The following is a 25,151-nucleotide window of genomic DNA, read 5'->3' as shown; positions in this document are numbered from 1 at the left end:
GGAGAGACGGGGAGGTGGAGAGACGGGGAGGTGGAGAGACGGGGAGGTGGAGAGACGGGGAGGTGGAGAGATGGACAGGGAGCTGGAGGGACAGGCAGACAAACAGAGTGGATGAGTGCAGGCTGGATGTGTGCGCACAGAGAGCTGCACAGAGTCACATCCATTCAGACAGCAACCCACTCCCGGAGAGACTGACCTGGAGGCCCACACATGTAGACGTGTGGACACAGACACACACACTTGCAAAGATATACAGGGAGATCACCGACAGGGACACCAGCAGCTGAAAGAGGGTGAAAATAGGAGACAGCCGAATCTAAGTGTGTTATATTTAATTTTATTAGAAAATAAAATTAAAGTCAGTGGAAGTAGAAAAGATGGCATTTTAGGTAGAATTAACCAGAACTGCAGTAGCAGCACTTGGCCGCGGCAGCCACAGCAGCAGTGGTTGCTGTCATGGGATGCTGATGCAGGCTTTTGGGCTCAGGCTTGCCTGGCGACAGCCTCCTGGAGCAAACCAGTCAGGTTGGCCCCTGATGTCACGCCCTTGACACCAGCAAATGGAGATCATCACCAGTTTTGAGGCAGTGGCAGGGACAGTAGTAACAACAAAAGAAACAATCTGATTTAAAATTGACAGGCTTTGTTGATTTCAAAATTGCCACCCACATCATAGCCAGATTTGGAATTGTGACTACCTGAAATTGAAATTAGGGGTTTGAGATTTTAACCACATCAAATACTGCTCGAACGACAGAAAATAGAACTAGTGATGTCTTTGGAGGGTAACTGCGGGGCTGTACCACAGCTGGCCTCCCAGTTGAAGCTCACTTTCTGTGTACCTTGAGGCTCCAGAACCTGTCAAGGAATTGCAGAACTCTTGACTCCTTTGGGCTCTGCTCACTAGCACTGCCCAGACCTAAGTGGACAGCCCATCTTTTGGAGATGATTTATTGGAGTGATTATCAGCTTAGGGCATGGCAAATGCAGAGAAAGGGGGATGCAGGGTTGCGGGGTGTTTTGACTTTGCAGGCTTCTGTGGTGCCTCCTCTCTATCCAGTACTGTTTAGGCCTTGCTGTGCTTTTCCATTTTACATTTTACTCCTTTTTCAGATGGGTAATGATAACTAATGACGCTTGCTTGTCTTAGCCGCTGTCTTACTACCTGGATCCATTTAACACTGGAAAGTAAACCTGGTGCTTGTGTAAAAGATGAGGTGAGCAATTGCGGATCACTGTTACTGTGCTATCTGTGGAAAAGACTGAAGAAAGTGAGGTTGCCCAGCATAGGAGAATACTGCGGAATTAAACCATGCCGCATGCTGTTTCTTTTATCTTCAGTTTTGAATAAAGGCGTTGTATTTTACTGAGTGCTCAGCTGAAACTTGGACTGAAAGCAGTGTGACCGAACATGCAGTTGTCACTTAAAAGTCTGGCAGGAGGCCCTTAGAAAAACCGTTCTGCCGGGCGCGGTGGCTCAAGCCTGTAATCCCAGCACTTTGGGAGGCCGAGGCGGGTGGATCACGAGGTCAAGAGATCGAGACCATCCTGGTCAACATGGTGAAACCCCGTCTCTACTAAAAATACAAAAAATTAGCTGGGCATGGTGGCACGTGCCTGTAATCCCAGCTACTCAGGAGGCTGAGGCAGGAGAATTGCCTGAACCCAGGAGGCGGAGGTTGCGGTGAGCCGAGATCGTGCCATTGCACTCCAGCCTGGGTAACATGAGTGAAACTCCGTCTCAAAAAAAAAAAGAAAAGAAAAGAAAAAAAAAAAAGAAAAACCGTTCTATGAATATTTTAATGCAGCTGTGTGTCTTAATAGGTATCAACATCATAAAGAAAAAATAGGCTAAAACTTTGCTTCCTAAATATTAGATTGAAGTCAACTAAAGGGATTCCATGACATACCTTAAAACTGCCTCCTCTAAAGCATTGCCTCCTCAGAGGTTAATTTATGGATTATCTTGCCATTCTTTTAGGAAGTAGGAGACTCACAGGAGTATATAACACCAAAGTTGTTTTTTTTTCTTTTTTTTGAGATAGAGTTTTGCTCTTGTTGCCCAGGCTGGAGTGCAGTGGCGTGATCTCAGCTCACTACAAACTCCACCTCCCTAGCTCAAGTAGTTGCCCTGACTCAGTCCCAGGTAGCTGGGATTACAGGTGCATGCCACCACACCTGGCTAATATTTTTGTATTTTTTAGTAGAGACAGGGTTTCACCATGTTGACCACACTGGTCTTGAACTCCTGACCTCAGGCTATCCTCTTGCCTTGGCCTCCCAAAGTGCTGGGATTGCTGGCGTGAGCCACCACACCTGGCTGCAACACCAAAGTTTTAAATATCAATTTCAAGCCAGCACTCCTTAGAGAACAGAAATTGTATAATGAAATTTAACAGTCTTTAGTGTCTGTAAGCCTAACATTTATGTATTGAGAGTTTTATTTCTTTAGCCCTGATCTAAGTGCTGTGGCTTAATGTTTTTAATACCCGTTATTTCTGGGGCCCCTGTTGTGTGGCTGGCAGACATCCTGTCCATTGTGCTAGAACGTAACTCCTAATCTTCACAGCAGTCCTCGAAGCAAAGTGTTATTAGCCCACTTTGTAGATAAGGAAAATGAGATCAGAATAGTATCACAATTTGCCCAAGGCCATAGAGCTAGCAAAAATGAATTCAAATCTGGATCTTTTACATTATAAAATGTGTAATTCTTTTTTCTACTGTTTGAGCTTCTCTTTGGGGAATGAATGATTCCCAGAACTCCTGGAGAGTCTAATTTCAGCTTTCGGAATGTGGGTTGTAGAGTCAATCCTGATGGGTTTTTCCTTTTTTTGTTGTTTTCTCCTGTAGTACTTTATACTTCAGCTTAGAAGGATGCTCTTGGTAGGGCTGGGACCTGATCTTTTTCGTTACTTCTGTATCAGTACCTGTAACTCAGCAGTACCTAGCACCTAGTAGATGCCCAGTGATTATTTGTTGAATGAATGGATGAATTAATGAAAACCATGACAGAATGGATTGGCCCTGACAACCTCTTAGTGTATATACTTGTGACATCTAATGAAATGCTGATTTATCCTATCACAGTATAATTGTGAAGGTAAAGGTGATGGAAATGTCATATGATGCATTTTGAATCAGCTAAATACATGTTTTGTCTCACCGTTAATCGACTGCAACCCTTTGAAAACCAAGAATCCTTCTTACGGCCATGAAGTAGGTCATGTAGAATAGGAAAGTTAATGACACAAGTGGCCACTACTCCAAAGTAGTGTTTTGATAAGAGCAGGATCGAGCACAATACTTAGCATATAGTAGAAGTTCTATGGATGTTGGTCCATTTAACTGAATTCAGCTGAATAGCCTTGCTAGGGAAAAAAAAAAAGCACAATATTTATTTTTGACTCTAATGGTCCAGTGCTTTGTTTAAGCTATTCTGTTGTAAGCATGCTATTCTGTATCTCCTAGGATTTGGTCATATATTTTATTCTTCATTGTTCACTAGCTGGTTCTACACTCTGATGTGTCACGTACTTCATCTTGTCTCCCTGAATCTATTCTATGTTTATGTAGAATAGACCAGGCCGTACACATCTCTGCCTCTCCCGGAGGCCGGCCACATGCCCACCTGCCATGGGGCAGAGTTCTCAGCTTCTGTGTGGTACTGTCTTTTTTTCGGGAATGGAAATGCTCTGGTGGGGCTTTAGTCTTTCAGTAAGGCAGTGATTTCTGCTAAAACGACACCCAGTAGAGTAGCTATTTACTTCTGTGACAGTGGACTGTGTTGAGGGGAGACTCATCTTAGTGACTCTGTGAATCTTCCCTGACTTCAGGGAGAGCTGCAGGGCATCTCCTGGGAACACCACCTTGTGTTGGAGAGGCAGTCCAACCACTCAGAGGGCAATAAAGGGCCGAATCAGTTTTCACAAGCAGTTTTTTAACAAAAGTTTAAAAAAGCAAACCAATAGGCCAGGCACAGTGGCACACGCCTGTAATCCTCCAGCACTTTGGGAGGCTGAAGTAGGAGGATCACTTGAGCCCAGGAGTTTGAGACCAGCCTGGGCAACATAGTAAGACTCTGTCTCTACAAAAAATAAAAAAATTAGCCTGGCTTGTGCTACATGCTTTTAGTCTCAGCTCTTCATGAGGCAGAAGTAGGAGGATCACTTGCATCCAAGAAATTGAGGCTGCAGTGAGCCATGCTTGCACTGCTATACTCCAGCCTGGGCGACAGAGCAAGATCGTGTCTCAAAAACACAAACAAAAAAACCCAACAAGTGTTTACAATGCATAAAACTCAGAAAACAATCATATTATTCAAAGATAACCAAATACTGATACATAATCTCATATATTTTCTATGCCTACACATGTTTTCCCCCAAAAGGGTATTATACTGCTTTCATCTCCTAATGACATATGGTACATCGGTTTCCATGCCAATAAAATATTCTTCATTTGATTTTTGGATGGTATGACAGCATTTCACCATACAAATGATAGTACTATTATTTACTATTAAACATGTCTTATTAGGGTCAGGTATGGTGGCTCACACCTGTAATCCCAGCACTTCAGGAGGCCGAGGTGGGTGGATCACCTGAGGTCAGGAGTTCAGGACCAGCCTGACCAACATGGAGAAACCTTGTCTCTACTAAAAATACAAAATTAGTCAGTGTGGTGGCATGTGCTTGTAATCCCAGCTACTCGGGAAGCTGAGGCAGGAGAATCGCTTGAACCCGGGAGGCAGAGGTTGCAGTGAGCCAAAATCATGCCACTGCACTCCAGCCTGGGCGACAGAGCAAGACTCCATCTCAAATAAAATAAAATAAAATAAAAATAAAAATGCCCCATTATTGGAAGCCGTCCCTTAGAATCTGTGACATCCCTTAGCAACTTTGCAACTTTGAGGGTCTGTGAACATAACAGTATAGAACCCCAATCTTCAGGCAGTCAGGGATTGTCCTCCATGACATTCTTGGACTTAAGAACAGGTTCTCAATTCCCTGAGAAATGACAGACTTGTGTTATTTTGGTTCCAAACAGGAAAGCTTTACATTTTTTTGATCGTGATGTTCCATAAACCCCTAGTGATGTATTTTAATAATAAAAGTGGGTCTTAAAGAAAACTGGTCTGGTAGGTGAGTCTCAGGTGTTAAGGTAGGAGTTTCTAGTCCAGATGCTGTCTAAGGCCAAGGATTGCTTTTCTGGTGTCACCTTGCTGGCATGCGGGAACTGCATGCATGTTGTGCTTCCACTGACGCTTTTCTAGGGAACTATGTGTTAAGGTTTTTGGACGCTAAAAGCCTCCATCATGGTTAGGATTCTATATTTGCCTTCATTTTGATAGCAGAAGCCCTCAAAACGTTTAGTAGCACATTTACTATTTAACCGCTTTTATATCCTAGTTGAACAGGAAACCTCCTTGCAGAGTCATTTTCACCGTGAAATTTCTTGACTAACTGTAGTTCAGATTGAAACACGTTTGAAAAATTAGGGTCTGTTTCACCCATCTTTCTCCTTCCATCAAAACCCCTTAATACCCTTAACTGTGAAACTATTGTGTAATGTTAACAGAAGTTATATAATACAAGAAGCACCGGATAATTCAAGTAGCATCTGTTTAAGGTTCAATAGATATTTCTTTAATCAAGTACCCAGGGAGAAGTTAGAAACTGGCCCAGTTAGCCATTGGCTGACACAGGAAGAAACCGCCACACTTCAGAAGTTTGCTGAGGATAAACCTCTGTGTGGATAAGTGATTACATGTTACCTCCAGTGCATATTTATTTGACCATCTTTGTCTTTCTTTTACTTTATCTTTTGATCAATTAGCTATTAATGCTAGGATAGCCCCATCTATTTTTATTAGTGTTGATAAGATTTCTCTGCAAATTTATTGAAATAGTTGAACCCAAAAAGTTTTATTCTGACGCTCTAAGTTGATTTGAAGACCATCCTGGCTTACCAGTAATTTTGATCTCTCTTTCCTCCCCTAACTTAATTCTTGTGTTTTGCTTATTTTCTATGGAATTGTTTTTTTAAAAAACTGGAAAAACTCTTCTGTGATGGCATGCTAAGTTGTTTATACCATACTGACAAGTTGTAGCCCTTGGAGATTGTTCTAAGATTGCAAAATCAAATGCTTGTGAGGACCTGCCAATGAGTGTCAGAAAAGCAGAGAGAGGGTGGTCACTGGGGAGCCTGGAGTCTTGTGTCCCATAAGGGACACAGCCACTGTGAAGGGGCCACAGCTGCTTGTCTTCAGCCTGTTGTGACCATTTGGGTAGGGCTCAGTGTTGCCAAAAGATCTGATTTCTCAAGGGAAGCTGGAAATAGGGGAGTGTGTGTATGTGTTATGTGTTTGAAATCTCCTGATTTTTATATGTTGTCTTAAATGTTTCTTAAAAAGTAGGGCCACATGTCTGTGGCCCAGATTAGGCCCACAATGGCTGATTTGCAGCTTTTGCTCTAAGGGGTAAGTTTTGCCTTTTCAGAAAATGTTCTTCCCCCCCCCCCATTTATTTATTATATTGCATTTTAGGTTCTTAATTAAGCAGAGTATGTGGATGCTGATTTGCCCTAAGGAGTTGAGATAATCCTATTTTAATCACCTTGAATAAGGAACTACCATGTACTTGACTGTAAGGTTTTGATGAATCTGTTGTAGCACATAACTCTCTTTAAAGGCATGCCGTAACTCTGTCCTGTTATTTTGTAGTGTACTGGGTACAGAGGAGAACTTTTTCAAAAGAAAGTGGAGTTTTTTTTTTTAGGCTAATAGATCTCCAGCCAACTGTCTAATTTTTATGTATGATTTTCGGATTTCTAAATAGCAGTGTTCTGAATTGAACCAGAAGAATCTATTAACATAATAGCTATAGGTTTCCAGAATCCTTGAATGCATTAGCAATTCAAAGCTGAAAAAGAATTGAGTCAATCTTGGTTCCTCTTAGTTATCAGATGGTTTATTCATATACTTTCTTTTTCTTTCTTTAAAGATTTGAACATGGAATTCAATCCTTCAGATCATCCTCGGGCCAGCACAATATTCCTCAGTAAATCTCAGACAGACGGTAGGTCCTTAATTTATGTTTCTTTTTTTAAAAAAGGCTCATGTTGGTGATTCACCTAGTGTTGGTTTCCCAGTAGACTTAATTTTGAAGATGAAATAGAGTCCCTTTAGTGACCCACACATATATCGTTTAATGATAGGTCTCTTGGGATTTTTGGCTTTTGCAGTGTTGTGTTTTTAGAATTTCCTATTTGAAGCATCTATCCTCATTTTGTCAGGCAGCTGTATTATTTTTACATACATTGTGTGGTAGGAGTTTCTACCCTAAGAGTCACAAATTTTCCTTTTAGAATTGATATTTGCATAACTTCTCATAAGATCAGAAGTATTTGTTAATTTAGACAGTATGTAAAAGAAAGCCAAATATAATCCTTAAATAAAAGCACCACTGCCTGGCTTTGTTGAAAGCTGAATGGAACCCATACACTAGGTGCTGACGTTTTCTTTTTTTGCCACCTCTATAATAACCATATCTAAGTTTATTCTTATAGATTGCACCGTCTTTGTGGTTCACCCCAGGTGTGTGTGGGATTTCTCCTAGAGGTTTTCTCTTTTTTCAGCCCCTTCCCTGGCCCTTGGCCGCAAAGGAGAGATAGATAAAACTTACACAATACAGCAAACACACATCTTCATTGGATTCCTACAGAAAAGAGTGGCAGGAGAGACTTTTTAAATGATAACTAGAATATTATTATAAGATGCTGGAGTCCTCTGTGATTCTATCCCTGACTTTTTGGGCAATTGCTAAGCTTTAATTCAGAGAATATCCTAAATGGACTAGAAAACAATTAAACATGTCTTTAAAAAAAAATTACTATTATACTTTAAGTTCTGGAGTACATGTGCAGATTGTGCAGGATTGTTACATAGATACACACATGCCATAGTGGTTTACTGTATTCATTCCCCCATCTTCTACATTAGGTATTTCTCCTAATGTCATCCTTCCCCAACCCTCCTACCCCCTGCTGTCCCTCCCCTAGCTGCTCCACCTCCAAACACGTTTAAGATGGTAAGTTCATTTATGAGAATTGATAGCACTTCAGTAACAATTAAGTAACATTTTTGGCAAGGTATAGTGCTGATTTAATATTATTGGGATTCTTTAGTTAAGCAAGCCACTGACTTGATTTGAAAGAGTTTGATGCGTTTATGAAAAGTTAACGTTTCCTAAAATAAATTAGTATAGGCATCAAATATTTAGGTTGGTGCAAAAGTAATTTCGGTTTTTGCCATTAAAAGCAGTGGCAAAACTGAAGTAAGTTTTCAGTGTGCTAGACACAAAGGAAACATTTTTTTCCCCTGAAGCAGGAAGCCATTAGGAGGGGTGAGATAACACAAAGGAAGGAAGGTGGCAGTGAAGATGGATATTTGGAACCATGAAAAATGAGGGTCAAAACCAAGTTTTATAGACATTTAACTGATAGTGCTATAAAAACAAGAAACAAAGTTGACTTACTTTCAGGTTTTCCTCTTGCTTCTTGTGAACTCGGTGCAGATCAGCTTCATTCAGAAGATGTCATAACAAGATTCTCATGAAATTGCATTAGAACCTCTAAGTGAATTTCCCATACCTTGGTTATCCTGGCAGAAGGAAACTTGACCCAAGTCAGGGTTGCTCCAGACTTAGCTTAGGGAACTCTATCTTCCCCTTTACTTTTGCCCTAGATATCATCCCCTTTCCTCTTTTGGAACATCAGGGCATCAGTTACTCTGACCCCTCCATTTATTGCTTCAGTTTCTCTTTGAGTGCTAGATCGTTCTACTCAACATGTAAACATATATGAGTCTCATAGAAAAAGGGAAAACAACCAGTACCTCTCTCCAGGCGAAAACTTCCACGGCATTTCTGCCTCTCTCCCTGTTCGCTCTCCCATTGGGATCTTCCTCCTACCCAGCCATTCTGAGGAGCATCACAGTAGAGTGACCTAAGGACGTTTCCCTTCTTGGGCTATTGCCCTTGTATGTGGCACTTGCTGTCATCAAGAATTCCATGCTTTTCAAAAACTCTTTGGCCTTCTATTTTCAAACAAGCAATTTGCTGAAAATAAATGCCTCTAATGAACAATTGCTATATAAATATTTAGAAAAAAATCAATTTAAAAAGTAGGTAGATTGGTAACTTTAATGAATTAATTCTTTGGTGAAATGATAATCAGAGAATCGGCTACTTGGTGAATTGGCTTTTGGCAAATTGGTCCTGAGAAATCCTGCCCTTCTGAAAGCTCCTTCTCGGACATCTTTATAAACTTCTATTTGTTGCTCCAGTGTAGTGTTTCTCAGGGTGCCTCCTTTACCGTCATATCTTTTTGGTTTGTACACAGTTCCTCAGGGCATTTATGCCAACTATCATATCTAACCATATTTTTCTCTGTACTACTCAAAGCTCATGTGTTCAACTGCTTGCTGCACATCTTTCCAGTGAAGGATATAGGTTCCCCTGACTCAGTATGTCTCAGACAGAACTTAAGAATTCCAGGTAACCTTCTGCATTTCCTACCCTGCCTAGGTCCCTAAGCCAGGGAGGGCTTTGGATTTGCCTAGACTCTTTCCTCTTCTCACAGATGGGCAGTGGTGCTGGAGATAACATTTCTTCCCAGCTTCAGGTTCAGTGACATCATATTGGCAGCTTGACATAGCCATAGTGGGAGTATTTACACCATGGAAATTGGCAAATGCTGCAAATCAGAGCATTTTAAAAACAGATGAATGTTAAACATTTACTAGCATACCATCACATCCAGACATTCCAAGGTGTACTCACTTTTCCCTCTTACCCAGCCTTGAACCTGACCACTCCTTCCCATTGCAGTTGCTGCTGCTTTAGTTCAGGCTCACAATTCCCCACTGTGTTACTGCAGCAGCCTGTAGACTGGGCTCCCTGCCCTTGGCCTCATCCCTCTCTAGTCCCAGGTCTGTGCTTCTGCTAGCTGACAGGACTTCCCACGAATCAGATATGACTGTGCCGCTGGCTTCCTTAACCTTTCTCAAGGGCTGCCCAGTTGCTTTAGAGTTAAATTTCAGACATCTTAGCGTGGAATACGAGGCTCATCGTGATCCAGCCTCTGCCTTCCTTCCCAGCCAGCTTCCTCTCTTCCTCGTGTACTTCTGTGCTTCCGCCATACTGAATCTCTCTCTTCCTCAGGTCGGCCACCTTTTTCACACAGCTGACTTCTTCTGTTCTCCAGGTTTCTCCTGCGGTCACTTCCTTCTTGAGGGTTTCCTTGACCCCTTGGGCTGGGTTGAGTGGACCTTTGGTGAGCCCCTGTAGTGGCAGCCTGTGAATCTTGCTTCATTGTCTGAACCATACTGTGGAATCTAAAACGACCTTTTTGTTTTTGCCACGCACTGGCTCCTAGAAGAAAAGGATCCTGTGATACCAGATTCGGTATTCTTTGTGCCAGCCTGACTGGTTGAAAGAAGGAAAACGATAAAACCAGGAAGCATTCTTGATTTGATGTGATAATTCGTCACTTGGATAAACTTATATTTCCATCACAAGAGCACAGTTGTGGGTCTTCTACCCTAATTTTGTTCTACTTAGAAGAAATGTAGTCTGAGACAGTAAGGCAGACTTTGTGTTAGAGTCCTTTGTTCTGAGTCTGGTGATCTCTTCTCCCTCTTTCATTCAGGTTGATGTACTTTGAAGGTAGTTTAGATTAGGTATGTAGCTAGGAGGCCATGGGTAGGATGGTGACAGTTGTGTTAGGGCATACTTCCCACTGCTTGGCCCACAGACGTGCAGCCCCTGGGTCTTTGCAGCTCTGTGTTTCTGCAGACCCCACATTCTCTTTCCCCCTCAGCACTTTATGGTCTGACAAACAAGTTGTCAGCCATGCATCCCACCTCCCAGCTGTTCACTAGTCTGATTTAGATGGTACCTGTGTGGTGTCATCAGAGTTTCTTGATTGTGGAATTCCTTTTCCTTTGGATAGCCAAGATGTTTAGGCTGGACATAGGACTTTTTTCTTGTTCCAAGCAGGAGACTGGGAACTCCAACAAAACTGAATAAGTAGCCTGCTCATCAGACCCCTCCAGAGGCTGAAGGTAGAGGTATTTTATCCAAAGCCAGAGTGATGGCTTTCTTTCTTCACACAAAGAGGATGGCATTGCAGACTTTGTGCAGGAGCCATTCAGCAAAGACGGGACCAAGAGCTCCTTGTGGGGGTAGAGAAGTTTAGCAGGCCAGAGAGAAGTTAGGCTGTGAGATCTGCCGTGGTTTTTCGTGCTACTGTCGCTGCTTGTGGGGAGGAGTTGTAGTTCCTGGTGTCCTTTCCTTTTCTGTACTTATTTTGGTTCATCATTTTCAAAGATGTGAGAGCTTAATATTCTTAAATAATACGAGAAAGCAGCCAAGTCACATTTTCTTCCATTTAATTAGTATGATTTTTAGAAGTTCATTGCTTAACAAAGAATTTGAAGAAAAATAAAACCGCAAGTGTGCGGGATCTGTGTTTCTGAGGAGTCCCTTGAAATAATTAAAGGAATGAAAACCATCCGTCCCTTGAGTGGCCGTCCTCGTTGGGGCTGTGCTTCGTCCTGAGCAGTTGAACTTTTGTGTGGTGAGACGACCACGCTTCTTGTCGTCCTCTTACCTGGCATTTAGGAGCAGTTCCCCACTGCCCCTTGAGATCGCCTCTCTCCAAGTGCTGCCATGGCCTTGCTGTCCTCACCCCACTTGCATTCCCAGCTGTCTTCAGCTCCTTCGTGTGTGCTGGGTGCTGAGGTGCCCCTTTCTCTAGCTGCCCTCAGTTGCTCGGTGAGTCTCCCCAGGGCATGTCAGGTGCCATGGGGAAGACCTAAGCTTATACCAGTGATTTTCATGCTTTGTTCCTTTGGTTACATACCATGGAAAAGAATTTTGAAAAACTGAACTCCCCCAAGCATTTTTATGTTAACCTTAAATTTTTTTTACCCTATCAAAGCATACAATTGATGTATTGTAAACACTGATATTTTAAAATAAACTGCCCTTCTTTAAAAAATATTTCAGATGAAATTTTAATACCACAATACATGAAAACGAATGTTTTCAGCTTCTCTTTTGATTTAAATACCCACCATCAATCCTTTAAAATGTATGAACATGGTCCTCTCTAACAGTTGGAAATTTCATATCACTCCTTTATCATCTTGAATTTGTATTTCCGTTCTATTTTCTCCATGAGATTTTATACTAGTGTAATACATTTTGATTTCAGAAAGTTATTTATCACACTGTCATATTCTTTTCTGTAAAAATATAACCTAAATGTAATTCTATTTCTGATAACTCTAAGGCTCGAAATACTAAACATAAACTCTTGATTGAGAAATCATTGTTATCATTAGTCCTCTATTGATCAAAGTAATTCAAATATATTTACGCTTTAATGGATAATTAGTAAACAGAAAAGGGAAATATTTTTTGGAAAAACATTTCTTGGTGAGATGCCTCTGTGGTTGCATATTACTTATTACTGAAATGAGGCAGTATTATCATCAAAGCCTTTGCTTTTACAGATGTAAGTGCTGAGGAACTTTGTTTACATAAATAGATGGAAACAGAAGGAGTTTTATTATAGTCATATCACTGAATTCTTTCTACTCCATGCAGTTTATATGTCAAAAAATCTCCAAGGGATTTGTCAACCAAAAGAATTCCTAATAATCGGCTACAGTTCAATTTTGTTCCCCTTCAGTTTTACTGACAGTAGAGAATTGGAATCTATTTGATGTGCAAAAGAGTTACTCAGTTAGAGGAGTCTCTCATTTTTGCAGTTTCTGGGAAGTATATCACAAAAGGTTTACCAAATGTGACACGTGACTTTTAATTAAATCTACTCTTTTACATTTGGTGGCACCTAGTTTAACCTGATGCCCTTGGGAGCGTTGGGAAAATAAATCTAGACTTCATCTCACACCGCCTTCCCTGACTGCTGCTCCGCTGCCGTCTGCCTGCCCCTCTGTTGCAGCAGAGGTCTTCACCATGTCATGATTTACTCCAGGTCTTCACGTTTACGTCTCTGCCGTTCACAGTGCCAGGCCCATAGAGGAGCTTAAATATGTGTTGGATGGAGGAACCCCACCTGTTCTTTTCCTCTGGACCTTGTTGGCAAAGCCGGGCGTCATAGTCAATCCAATCAGTCAAATCAGTCTTACTTGCTTTCTAATTACATATTTATTTATTTTTATTTTTGCCTATCATAACTGTTTCTTAGAATCAGTCTTACTTTCTGTCAGAAAAGGTCTGGTTTTATTTTTCCAATTACGGAACATGTTAATGTGCATGCCTCTGTGGCTGCCATTGCGCTTCTGATCGTAAATGGCCAGACAGGTGCAGGGAAGTGCACGCCTGGCCAGCAGCCTGTGGTCCGCTGCACCTTCCTGCCCCACCCTGTGCTCTCCTGCCCTGCTGCCCTCGCCACTCCCCTGAAGCCCCTGGAGGTTTGCACGCCAGGTCAGTGCAGGTCTCAGCTTGCCTTCCTCTGTGCCTGCCTTCCTCTGTGAAGTTGTGGAGGAGGAAGGTGGTGGGGACTTCTGCGTCACACTTCAGCCCTTTTAAAGGTCTCTTTTGGATACTTGGTTTGAGGACCTTTGCTCTAGTCCAGCCCTAAGTTATTTGTGACAGACCATTTCAATAAAAGAATTGCAAAAACTACTACCTGGCCTGTCTTTCCCTCTAGTTTGGGGTGTGTGGAGGAGGGTGGGTACTCAAAAGCCATGCGTAGTCAAGAGTGCAGACAGGTCTGTTTCTGTGTGCTGGGCTGCCCTCGCCCTCGCTAGCCTGTGGTCACCCCAGCGGCAGGGAATCAGCCTCTGGCCTGGATCCAGTTAGGCAGGGCTCTAGGATCCAGCTCTGCCTCAGGCTCTTGTCTGCCATTAGTTGGATTTACTGTCACCTAATCTCTTGGGTCATAACTTCCTATAAATTGGCAATGGGCACACATGTCTCCTCCAAAGCTTGCTGTCCTGAAGCAGTAGGGTGAGTCCTGGGCACACAGCGAGCCCTCAGCAGTGTCTGCTGATCACCTGTGATGTAACAGGTACTTTGGGATCCTCACTGGGGATCCCTTGAGTGAAGCTCTTCCAGGACCCCTGGCAAGGAGGAGCCATCCCGTCCTGGCACTGTAAGCATGTGTTCTAGGGGCGTTTCCTACCACCTGGTAGACAGCCTGTCTGGAAATAGCCCACACTCTTGGGGTTGGTATGTCCGAATCATAAGTTGGTGTCTTTCCTCTCCTGCCAGCTTCCACTCCCAGTTGTTACCTAGTTTTTAAGAATAAACCCATTGCTTGTCTGGGTCTTAACGGACACCCCCCAAGTCCTGTAGTCAGTGTCTAAGGTGCACCTGTGCCCTGAATCTCTCCCATCTTCCCCTTTCTTCCCAGACTCTCCCCTCCTCCTTCCTTTCCTGGTCTGTGGCGAGGCCCATTCTCAGCCTCCTGCTGCCATCATGTCCCTTCTCACGTTTCCTCCACCTGCCTACAAGTGGAGCTTCTCTTCGGCCCCTCCCTGCCTGGCCATCTTTCTCCTCACCACAGGGACAGTGAGATGCCAGCACACACATACAGCCCTTTTCACCCTTCCTGGGGGTCCCCTCCCCTGCAGGCATGAGAGGCCATCACCTGTGGCATTCTTTGTCCTCTGTCCCCTCTGGCCCAATGGCTGCCTCATAGGTGATGCTCCTGTTTCCCTTCATTCCACTGATTCCAAAAGACACCTTTCCTTGGCTGGAACACCTCTGAAATCAGGACAGTCAATGACTTGCCAAAATTTAATTGGCAGCATTTTTTTTCTTTCTTAGTGACACATAGATTAATGGTGTACCAGAAAATCAGTGGCATTATGTTCAGTGCAGTTTGCATGTTCCTCTGTATGGAGGTGATTATTTTTATGGTATAGAAATAAAGAAATAGTGTGTGTGTTTATCTGCTGGATTGCATCTTGCTTGTGGATAGGAACTGTGCCTACCACATTCCGCAGTCTCTGCAGTGGTTAGCACATAGAAGACACAAAGACAGGAGAATGAAGGAACGAAGGCTGGGCGTTGTTGACCCACCCTGGGCAGACCTACCTGGGAACAGTGGCAGTCTTCCCTGACTAGTGGCTTTCTGTTTCACATTGCAACTTTACCTTCTCCTACCTTCCCTAGCTTTGCTGGAAAATGGCACATGCATTATTTAGGGGCAGGAGGATGCAGGTGCTTTTAGCCTCAGGTGGTGTATTTGGGCTTTCCTCTTCTGGGTCAGAGCTCAGCATGACCGTGCCACCCTCAGGCCAGTCCTCCCCTCACCCCTCTGCAGTTGTCTCTTGAGGTGCATGGGGGAGGGGAGAGCAGGTGTCGGGTCTTTTGGCCAGGCCCCACCCAGTAAGTCAGATGTACCAGAGAGGCACTCTTCGGGTGCCGTGGCTCACTTTACTTGGGAGCATCACCCGACTCTAGTGTTTCGTCTCTTGGGCTCTCCAGTATGGAGAAAGTTGCCGACCTAGTACAAACTCAGATGAAATCATTTAGACCCAGAATGTCAGTTTTCTCAGTTTGCCTTTTACCATATCCTCTTTCCTGACCTGCCCTGTTCCCAGCCAGAACATTGCTCAGTGAGCACAGATCCACAGTAGTTAGCAGGGATAATTCCCCCAGGCTGGGGGAGTTTGATGTCCTGTCTACCACAGCTTTGTCCTGCTGTTAGCGCCTGAAACGCTTCCTTTTCAACTATCTTTTAAAAAACTCTGAGGACCTGTGTTACCCCTTCAGTTGGCATAGACTGATAACCTTGTGAGTATTTTTCATAGCTTACCCTGCTTATAGCCTACCTTACGTAGTTTATGTTTTTGGCTGGCTGCCCTGTAACATCTAGGGAGGCAGCTGGATTTCATGGTAATTTGACGTAGTCGCCACGTAAAAATAGTTAATGCCTTGGAATGATTGCCTGAAAATAGCGGTCCTCTGGAATCAGACTGCCTGAGCTGGAGGCTTAGATCCAGCACTCTCTGCATAATCTTGGTGCATATGATCCATCCACATGATTTCCCTGAGCCTCAATTTTGTCATTGTAAAGTGGAGTTAATACCTCTTTGTGAAGTTGTCAGGAGGACTCAATGAATAATCCATCAAAGCACCGAGCCCTGTACATAAGACAGCATAAGTTCTCAATAAATATAATCCTTACTCTGGAGGTAGGTTCTCATTTGCTCAGTTGGATTCAGTTTCTTCCCTGACTTGGGTCTGTGCCATTTTCTAGCTTGTATGTGCTGACAGCTCCTGTGTGCTGGCTGTGACGCCTTGCATCAGAACACTGGACCTGACCAGGAGAAGGGATGGATACCAGGGCAAGAGTGGAGGGTGGCTTCTGTGTACTGCTGTGCCCAGGCCCATCTTCTTCTGTGTTTCCTTGATTAAGGTAGCTCTTGAACCCCCACATTCTAGAGTTGCTTTTAAGCCAGGCACAGTGGCTCAGTCCTATAATCCCAGCACTTGGGGAGGCTGAGGCGGAGGATCACCTGAGCCCAGGAGTTCAAGACTAGCCTAGGCAGCATAGTGAGACCCCCCATTTCCATAAAAAATAAATATCTAGAAAAAAAATGAAGAGTTGTTTCCACACACTTTGGAAGCAAACTAGGAAGAGGCCAGGTCTGAAATTTTATCAGCCAGGATTTGATAGCAGCCCATATAATAGAATACACAGCACTTTGAGTCTCACTTAAAAAATAAAATAATAACCTCACCCCACCATGTGTCGGGATAGAATTCTGATGGATTGACTAGTGGCAGATTAAATGTAACAAATACAGTCATAAACATCTAGAAACAGCATACATGAATATTTAGTGTCAGAATGGGGAAGGGGCTTGTAAGTTTGTAGAAGCAGTGGAGGAAATTGCCTAAAGATGGAAACTCATGTCAAAATGCATCCTAAGAATGAAATCATCAATGATGGAAATATCACAATATGTAGGAGAAAGGATTAATAATGCCTTTATATGTTAAAGAGTTATTATACAATCAGTGAAAATGCTAACACACCAATAGAAAAATGGGCATGTTTCTGTTGACATGTTTGTATATGAGCACATGTATGCTTGCACATAGTTATTTACAAATACATCCGTATGCAAAAGTATACATCATGTTTGCTTTGCATGTATGCACACAAAAGAGACTCAAAGGGTACATGTCGAAATATTAATAGTGATTGTCTCTGGATTGTTGGATTAAACAGGTTGGGCATCTCAAATTTGAAAACCTGAAATCTGAAATGCTCCAAGATCTGTAACTTACTGAGCACCAACCTGGTGTTCAAAGGAAATACTCATTGGAGCATTTTGGATTCAGATTTTTGGATTTGAGATGCTCAAATAATGCAAAATTTTAAAATCTGATAAAATCCTAAATTCACAATACTTCTGGACCCACACCTTTCAGGTAAAGGGTGCTAAGGGATACCCAGTCTGTGTGTGTGTATGTTTTATGCGTCTCTGTGTTTTCCAAGCAAGGTTTAATTTTTATTTGCATTTGCATTTTCTTCTTTATACCCCTCTGTATTTTCCAGATGTTCTGTAATAAGCATGTATTTCTTTTCTAATTAGCAGAAAGTTTTAAACTGATGCCACTTAGTTGAAGTTTCTGTGCTTCTGAGGAAATCCTTTGGCCTTAGGTATTCTCTACGGGAGACAGAAAACCTCTCAAGTGAGTTGGCAGCTTAGATGGATATTTGTTCTTTGAATATTTTCTCCTTATGTTCTTCCTTCACCTGCCTGCTATTATTCTCTCCCCTGGAATTTTCTCCTCTCCATGACTGGCTCTGCCCTCAACATCTTAGAAATGTTTTTGTGTGTTTTCATTTTTGTTTCATCGGCCTTGTTTATTTAGATTTCAGTTTGAATGCTCAGAATGTTACATTCCTCTGTGCCCAGATTTAGAAATAAGCGCAGTTCAGAGCAGGCCAGAGGTCTAAGTGGAAGCTGCCTTCCTGCAGCACAGGAGGTGTGTCTTGGGGGGGAAATGGCCACACCAGGGTGCTTTGTTCTGGGCTCTGTAGTGTGGGTGATGTTCCTGCCACAGTGCACTTTGTGTCCTGGACATTTGTGTTCCTGACTACCTCCCTGTCACGTCAGGAGCTCAGCAGGGCAGGAGCCTCCATGTGTGCTCCAAACAGGGGCTCAGCAGTTGTTGTGAATTGAGTGAGTGAGTGAATTCATTGAATTGAAAACTGTAGGAACTGTGTGGTAATCTCAGACTTACTGTAAGAAAAATTAATAGAGAACTTTTAATTTTATTGTTCAAAGCCTGATCTGTGCTACCCACAGGAAAAAGGAAAGGGAAATGAAATCTTTTCTTTTCAACCAGATCTTTGTGATCTGCACTGGAGCCCTCTCAGCAATCAGCTTCATATCTCGAAAGAAAATTCTATCATTCTTTATGTTGTCGTCGAAGCCTGCCTCTTGTGTGGTCTGCCAGTCCTTCCCATCCAGAGTAGTTAATGGGTTAAGTAAATTTTCCTTTTAGAATAGCACAGCTCTGTTCATGCCTCGTTCTAATTGTCATTCTGTTTTTAAACGGGACTCGTTTTTTGCAGATGCCATGGGTGCCTGTGCACACCAGTGATGCTGCTGTTGGAGGGCGGGTGTAGAGAGGAAGGAGCCCTGGTTCCTCCTTTCCTCGGCCTTCTTGGGCTCTTCTGTCATTTTCCAAAGAAAAAGTATCTTAGGACCTTTTTAGTACTGGCATCCTATGGCTTGGTGGTAGATGGCACTTGCCGCTGGAAGGTCGGTCTGTTTTAGAAATGGGAGAGGAGAGCCAGGTGCAGTGGCTCACACCTGCAATCCCAAAAATTTGTGGGGGCCGAGATAGGAGGATTGCTCGACCCCAGGAGTTCAATACCAGCCTGGGCAACATACTGAGATCTCATCTGTATAAAAAAATAAATAAATAAATATGGAAATGGAAGAGGAGAAAACAAGATAATCTTTTAAATGCCTACCTATGACAGGAATCATGTGAAATTGTGCTTAGAGTGTTAAAAAATCCTCATTTAATAATTAGGCACTAGTTTGAAAGTTTTATTTTAGAGTAAAGAAACTTTACTGGCCGGGCGCTGTGGCTCAAGCCTGTAATCCCAGCACTTTGGGAGGCCGAGGCGGGTGGATCACGAGGTCAAGAGATCGAGACCATCCTGACCAACATGGTGAAACCCCGTCTCTACTAAAAATACAAAAAATCAGCTGGGCATGGTGGTGCGTGCCTGTAATCCCAGCTACTCAGGAGGCTGAGGCAGGAGAATTGCCTGAACCCAGGAGGCAGAGGTTGCGGTGAGCCGAGATCATGCCATTGCACTCCAGCCTGGGTAACATGAGTGAAACTCCGTCTCAAAAAAAAAAAAAAGAAACTTTACTTTGGTGACATTGTGGCAAGAGAGTGTCCCATAGCAACTTAAGTGGAATTTGTTAGTCCTTCAGATTGCAAACACTGCCTTTTACTCTCTTCACTCCGCATTTTATCTGGAGAAGACTTTTGATGTCAACTGTAGTGTTTTTGCTGATTTTAGATGGCTTATTTTTAAAGCCTCTGGTACATTCTCTGTTGATGTCATTATGGACTGTCACTGTAGCCAATTAAAAATCCTCTTAACTATCATAGATTGTGTCAGAGGAGGTCACTGTCATTCCTCTCCCAGGAAAGATGAAATTTATGATCCATATCAATTTATTGCCTGTTTTCCTTAAGCAAAACATGATTATTAATTCAGTTAGACATTAACTCAGAAAACTCCAGATATTTTGATTGATATGTTAGAGTAACCAAAAATATTGAAGTTTTAAAGGTGACTGAAACCAGCTATTAGGAATGAGTTGGCATGTTGCTTATACCATTACATAAAACACAATAGCTGAAGCATTTTGAATTTCAGAGCTGTACCCACATTAGCCCCAGTGGTTTCAAATTTATTTATTTTGAAGACAGATTTAGTTTTGGGTAATTCTGTCAATCTTTTCAGGTGATACACTACTGTAAAAGATTCTACTTATCGCTGGCCATGGAGGCTCACACCTGTAATCCCAGTACTGTGGGAGGCCGAGGCAGGTGGATCACCTGAGGTCACGAGTTCGAGATCAGCCTGGCTAACATGGCAAAATCCTGTCTCTACTAAATACAGAAAATGAGCTGGGTGTGGTGGTGCGTGCCTGTACTCCCAGCTACCTGGGAGGCTGAGGCAGGAGAATTGCTTGAACCTAGGAGGTGGAGTGAGCTGAGGTTGCACCACTGCCCTCTAGCCTGGGTGACAGAATGAGAATCCATCTCAAAAACAAAACAAAACAAAAAAAGATTCTACCTTTTACCCTGTGGTAATGTCTTGGTCCCGCTCCAGCTAGCTTAGGTAAAACGAAGTAATTAATTTTAAGAGCACTGAGGGTATCTGAGAAGGCTCAGGAATCAGTGGAACTGGGCACTAAAAGCTATTAGGATTAAGGCAGCACCTGCCTTCTACCCATCTCCACTCCCCGCCCCGCCCCTGTGCTTCTCTGCATGGCAGCTGTGTGGGGGTCCAGGACTCATAAGATGCAAAATACAGTCACACTCATGACTGTAACTTATTACAGTGCAAGCACATGAGGCAAACTCAGCACAGGGAAGAGGGCCTGGGGCGAGTCTTCTCCCATGGGCTGCACCGGTCACACTTCATCCCCACCATTCACAAATAAGTTGTGAAAACACCGTGGAATGTTGTCAGCCAGGGAAGCTCCTGGGCAGACCAGCACCCACATTTTTATGGAGGACTGCTCATGTAAGAAGGCTCTGCTTGTTAAGTATCAAAATTCCAGACTCTCAAAAGGAAGTAAACCATACTTTGTGTGGCATAGAGCATGTGGTTTGTGCAGACAGCATAGGCACAGTGAGCCACTCTTACCACTTAGGTAATGATGGGAAGGAACCCTCCCAAATCCAAGTTCTCAGATACTAGCCAGGGGCCAGGCTTGCAGGCAGACCAGCCCTTCCATAGTCAGATCTGCTGCTTCACTCTTTCCTGCATAGTGGGAGATGAGCCCCAGCCCGGTCTGAAGTTTACACACCATACCTTCAGTTAAGATTGAGCAGAGCCCTTCGAGTATGTCCCAACTCCAGATTCCCAGGAGAATGAGTTATCCCAGAGAGGGCGGAGCGTCCCTCTGATCCAGGCAGGATGGTAAGAGAAATGGGTCACCTGGTCCAGCATGGATATCAGGAAATCTTCCTGTGGACAGGTGACTTGTTTGGGGGCTCAGAAGACACTCCAAAAGCAAGTCAGCCATAGGGATGCATGTGTGGAAAATCCTCTCAGAAACTGTACAGACTTTATCTTGCAAAGGCCCTCTTGGGAGGAGCATTACAAAGCCATGCAGGAAAGAGGTGCCTGACTGAGGCCCCAGGAGCCCTGGGTTGCTCTGAGGAAATAGGGTAGCGTGTAGGTGTTCATTTGCATAGAAGCAGTGAATGCCTAAGAGATTCTGTAAGAGATTCAGATAGCTTATCCTCAGGTGTTCTCTAATAGTCTCAGTGAACTTTTGTTTTTCTTCACCATTCTGGTTGCAGTCAGTTGGAGTTCTTGAAAATGGCCCGATTCCTCCCTGAGATTGATCCTTGTAGGTGGTGGACAAGAATGGCATACATATTTATAATATTCTTCTGTGTCTGCTGTAGTTTTTGTTTGTTTGAAAGCTTTTATATTAATCCGTTTTCATGCTGCTGATAAAAACATACCCCAGACTGGGCAATTTACAGAAGGAAGAGGTTTATTGGACTTACAGTTCCGAGTCACTGGGGAGGCCTCACTATCATGGTGGAAGGTATCTCAGGCACATCTCACATCATGGCAGACAAGAGAAGAGGGCTCGGGCAGAGAAGCTCCCCTTTTTATAGTCATCAACTCTCATGAGACTTACTATCACGAGAACAGCATGGGAAAGACCTGCCCCCCTGATTCAATTACCTTGCACCAGGTTCTTCCCACAACATGTGGGAATTCAAGATGAGATTTGGGTGGGGACACAGCCAAACCACATCAGCTTTCTTGGTCAGATTTTTAGTCAGAACTGTTGAAGGCTATGCATCTCAGCCATGACTTCTATGTGTGAATAATTCCTGATCGTCTCAATAGTACCCATATAGGAAGCGCTGGTATTTCCTGAAGCATGGGTCTCTTTTATTTGCTGAAGACAGGGGCTGATGTGGGGTGTTGAGGTGACCTTAGTATCAGCAGTGGTTCCCACAGTTGGGAGACAGAAGTCTCTTTTGCACAAACCTATCACTGGGATGCTCTGAGAAGGGCTGAGTGTCACCTCACAATATAGTGGGAATCCTGTCAGTTCTGTGGCCCAAGTAGAAAGGGTTTCTAGATCCCTTCAGTCAGTGGGAAATTGTTATAGAATTACCATCATATCCCCATCCTTGGCTACATGCATAATAGTTTAGTATGAATGAAAGAAAACACACACATTTGCATGCAGTCTGTCTGTCTGTCTGTCTGTCTGTCTGTGTATGCCAGGAAGTTAAAACCCAGAGCTTCCAGCCAGACCCTCATGTTTGTTTTGCTGTGGTTCACATGTGGATGCTTACTTGGAGTTAGGTAAGTAGTAATCCCCCTGCCTCCATACTGTGCATAGCAGACCAGTTTGTCGCTGCTGTCTGTGCACTTACGCTCTGTGTGTGCTAGTCTGGCCTCAGCCATTGCCACGGTGCCCTGTCCTATCCCACGACAGCAGGGGCCTGATCAGATGGACCCTGTACATGGGTCCATCTGATGGCTTGATGGAGCTACCTTCTATGTGTCAGTCTCTCTTTAAAATACCCAATGGTATCCTCAGACTAATTTTTGCTTTTGCATTTTTGCTTTTGTTATCTTTGAGATATCAAGGGTAGAGGGCAGCATTCATTCCAGAAAGGACAAGACTTCTAAGGAAACGAGAAGTGTTTTTTGGGAGTCTAAGAACAGTGTATGAGTGATAGAAAAACAGTTCCTTAGCCCCTCCAACCGATCAGCAAGAAAGCTTTTGAAAACAGTAGTGAATCTGCTTTGCAAGGGCATGGACTGTAAGGAGATAACTTTCTTCTGTCTTTTGAACACTGTTGTTTTAGGATACAGGATAACATTGTTGATTCTTGAGGACCTACGATGTTATCTCCTTGAAGGAAACCTATTCTTCGTGTCTTTCGCAGTAACCAATAATTGTGTTGATGGATTCACCTGTGCCCACAAAATGAGCTTTCAGAAAAGAAAATGCAAAATTCAGTGATACTAGATTATTATAAGCTCTTTGCATTTCCTGTCACTGACCTTTCTACCTCCCTGGGGCTGCGGGCTCCCATTCTGAGAAACACTGAGGTCTGGGAACACTGGAGGCTGAGCTGCTCAGCACAGGCCATGCATGCAGACAGCAGGGTGAGAGCCACCTTGTTAGAGCAGTATCGGTTATGATGCCCTCTGTCAGCCTCATGGGGTTGGGAGTAGGTGCCACAAGGAGCTCTAGGGGCCTCCCAGACAGAAACCCAGCTAGATTCCCCAGCAGCAAGCATGGAGAGTAATGGGTTTCCATGATAGATAACACTGCTGATATACCTCGTCTTCCTGGATCTCGATGCTTTCTAGATCTTGTTATTTATATTTCCCTCATCTACTGTGATATACTGTGGAGCTTTATGGGTCTGGTAGGGTTGGGAACAAATAGTTCTATTGTTGGTTAATTGTGTTAAACTAATAGATGCATATGAGTTTTATGAGATTTACTAATTACTTTTTTATTCAGTTAATGGAAATCTGTTACTCCTTAATCGATTTGAGCTGCACTTATTTTGTTAGGGTGCTATTGTTTAAATGGATGTATATTTCCCTCTGTGAGCCAGGTTCATTCAGATCTGCATTTGTGCACGTCCCATATTTTTATGTTTGATAAATGAGCAAGTGGGTATGTTGGTTGGTGGAAGGATGGGACCATGACAAAGAGGCCCAGTCCTCAGCCACCTGTGAGGAGTTGGCATGCAGGCATATAACATTTCTGTTGCATCTTTTGTTTCCACAGTGAGAGAAAAACGCAAGAGTCTCTTCATTAACCATGTAAGTGAAGCTGTCTCCCTGTGTTTTTCATAATGACTGTACAGTGTAAAGAGCTGAAATAACTGTGTCTGTAATAGATGAAAATGGCTCGTGTGCTTTGTGGATATTTGGAAGAATGTTGCAGTGTACTTAGTTTGATGTGTAATTGGACAAGCATCACCCAGTATTTGTCCACTGTCCCAAATGCTTTTCCAGAAGCCCTAGACCACTGTTGTTCATGGGATGATGTATGTGAACAATGCTATGTCAAATACCACCCAGCAGGTCCAAGTGAAAGCCACTTCATTTCAATTTCGAATCCTTTTCTTCCTCTACACTCACCCCCAAATCGCGTTTTCTCTTGTAGCGTAGTTCCATTTGAATAAACACATAATTGTTTTCCATGAGGCTCTCTGTCTTCACGCTCTACTTTGCCATTTGTTGTTTGTGGGTCCAGTAGAGTCTGCATGTTCTTCTGATGCTCCAAGAAAGGCATAAACTTGATAAAACACTAAATTTAAAAAAGATTTTCAAACATTTGGCTGTAGTCTTTTGGCCATGCTTAGCCATGTCTCCCTCCCCTGGTGGCCAGATGCAGGTGCCCTGTTGAGATATTTATCCCTCTTCCTTGAGCAGAAGTGTAGCTGGGTGGCTCCAGCCTTTACCCCACACCCTATGGACTGGGGAAGTCCTAGCCACCCCTTGGTCTCCTTAGAAGTATGCCCCTTTAGGCCGGGCGCAGTGGCTCACGCCTGTAATCCCAGCACTTGGGAGGCTGAGGCAGGTGGATCGCCTAAGGTCAGGAGTTCAAGACCAGACTGACCAACATGGTGAGACCCTGTCTCTACTAAAAATACAAAAATTAGCTGGGCATGGCGGCGCATGCCTGTAATCCTAGCTACTTGGGAGACTGAGGCAGGAGAATCGCTTGAACCTGGGAGAGGGAGGTTGTGGTGAGCCGAGCTGAGTTCGTGCCATCCATTGTACTCCAGCCTGGGCAACAAGAGCAAGACTGTGTCTCAAAAAAA

At 43.5% G+C, this 25,151-nt stretch overlaps 1 protein-coding gene across 1 annotated transcript in view; it reads left to right on the top strand.

Annotated features, from left to right (window-relative positions):
* The window catches only part of CCNY (cyclin Y), a 206,861-nt gene that overhangs the window by 121,463 nt on the left and 60,247 nt on the right, over nt 1-25,151 (top strand). The window contains exons 2-3 of the mRNA XM_037740976.1: nt 7,002-7,076; nt 24,110-24,144. Of these exons, the coding sequence (XP_037596904.1) occupies nt 7,002-7,076; nt 24,110-24,144 (110 nt within the window). The remainder of the gene's footprint in view (nt 1-7,001; nt 7,077-24,109; nt 24,145-25,151) is intronic.

Source organism: Cebus imitator, unplaced genomic scaffold (assembly GCF_001604975.1).
Source record: "Cebus imitator isolate Cc_AM_T3 unplaced genomic scaffold, Cebus_imitator-1.0 Scaffold92, whole genome shotgun sequence".
Taxonomy (NCBI): Eukaryota; Metazoa; Chordata; class Mammalia; order Primates; family Cebidae; genus Cebus; species Cebus imitator.
This window is presented reverse-complemented; position numbering and strand designations above follow the sequence as displayed.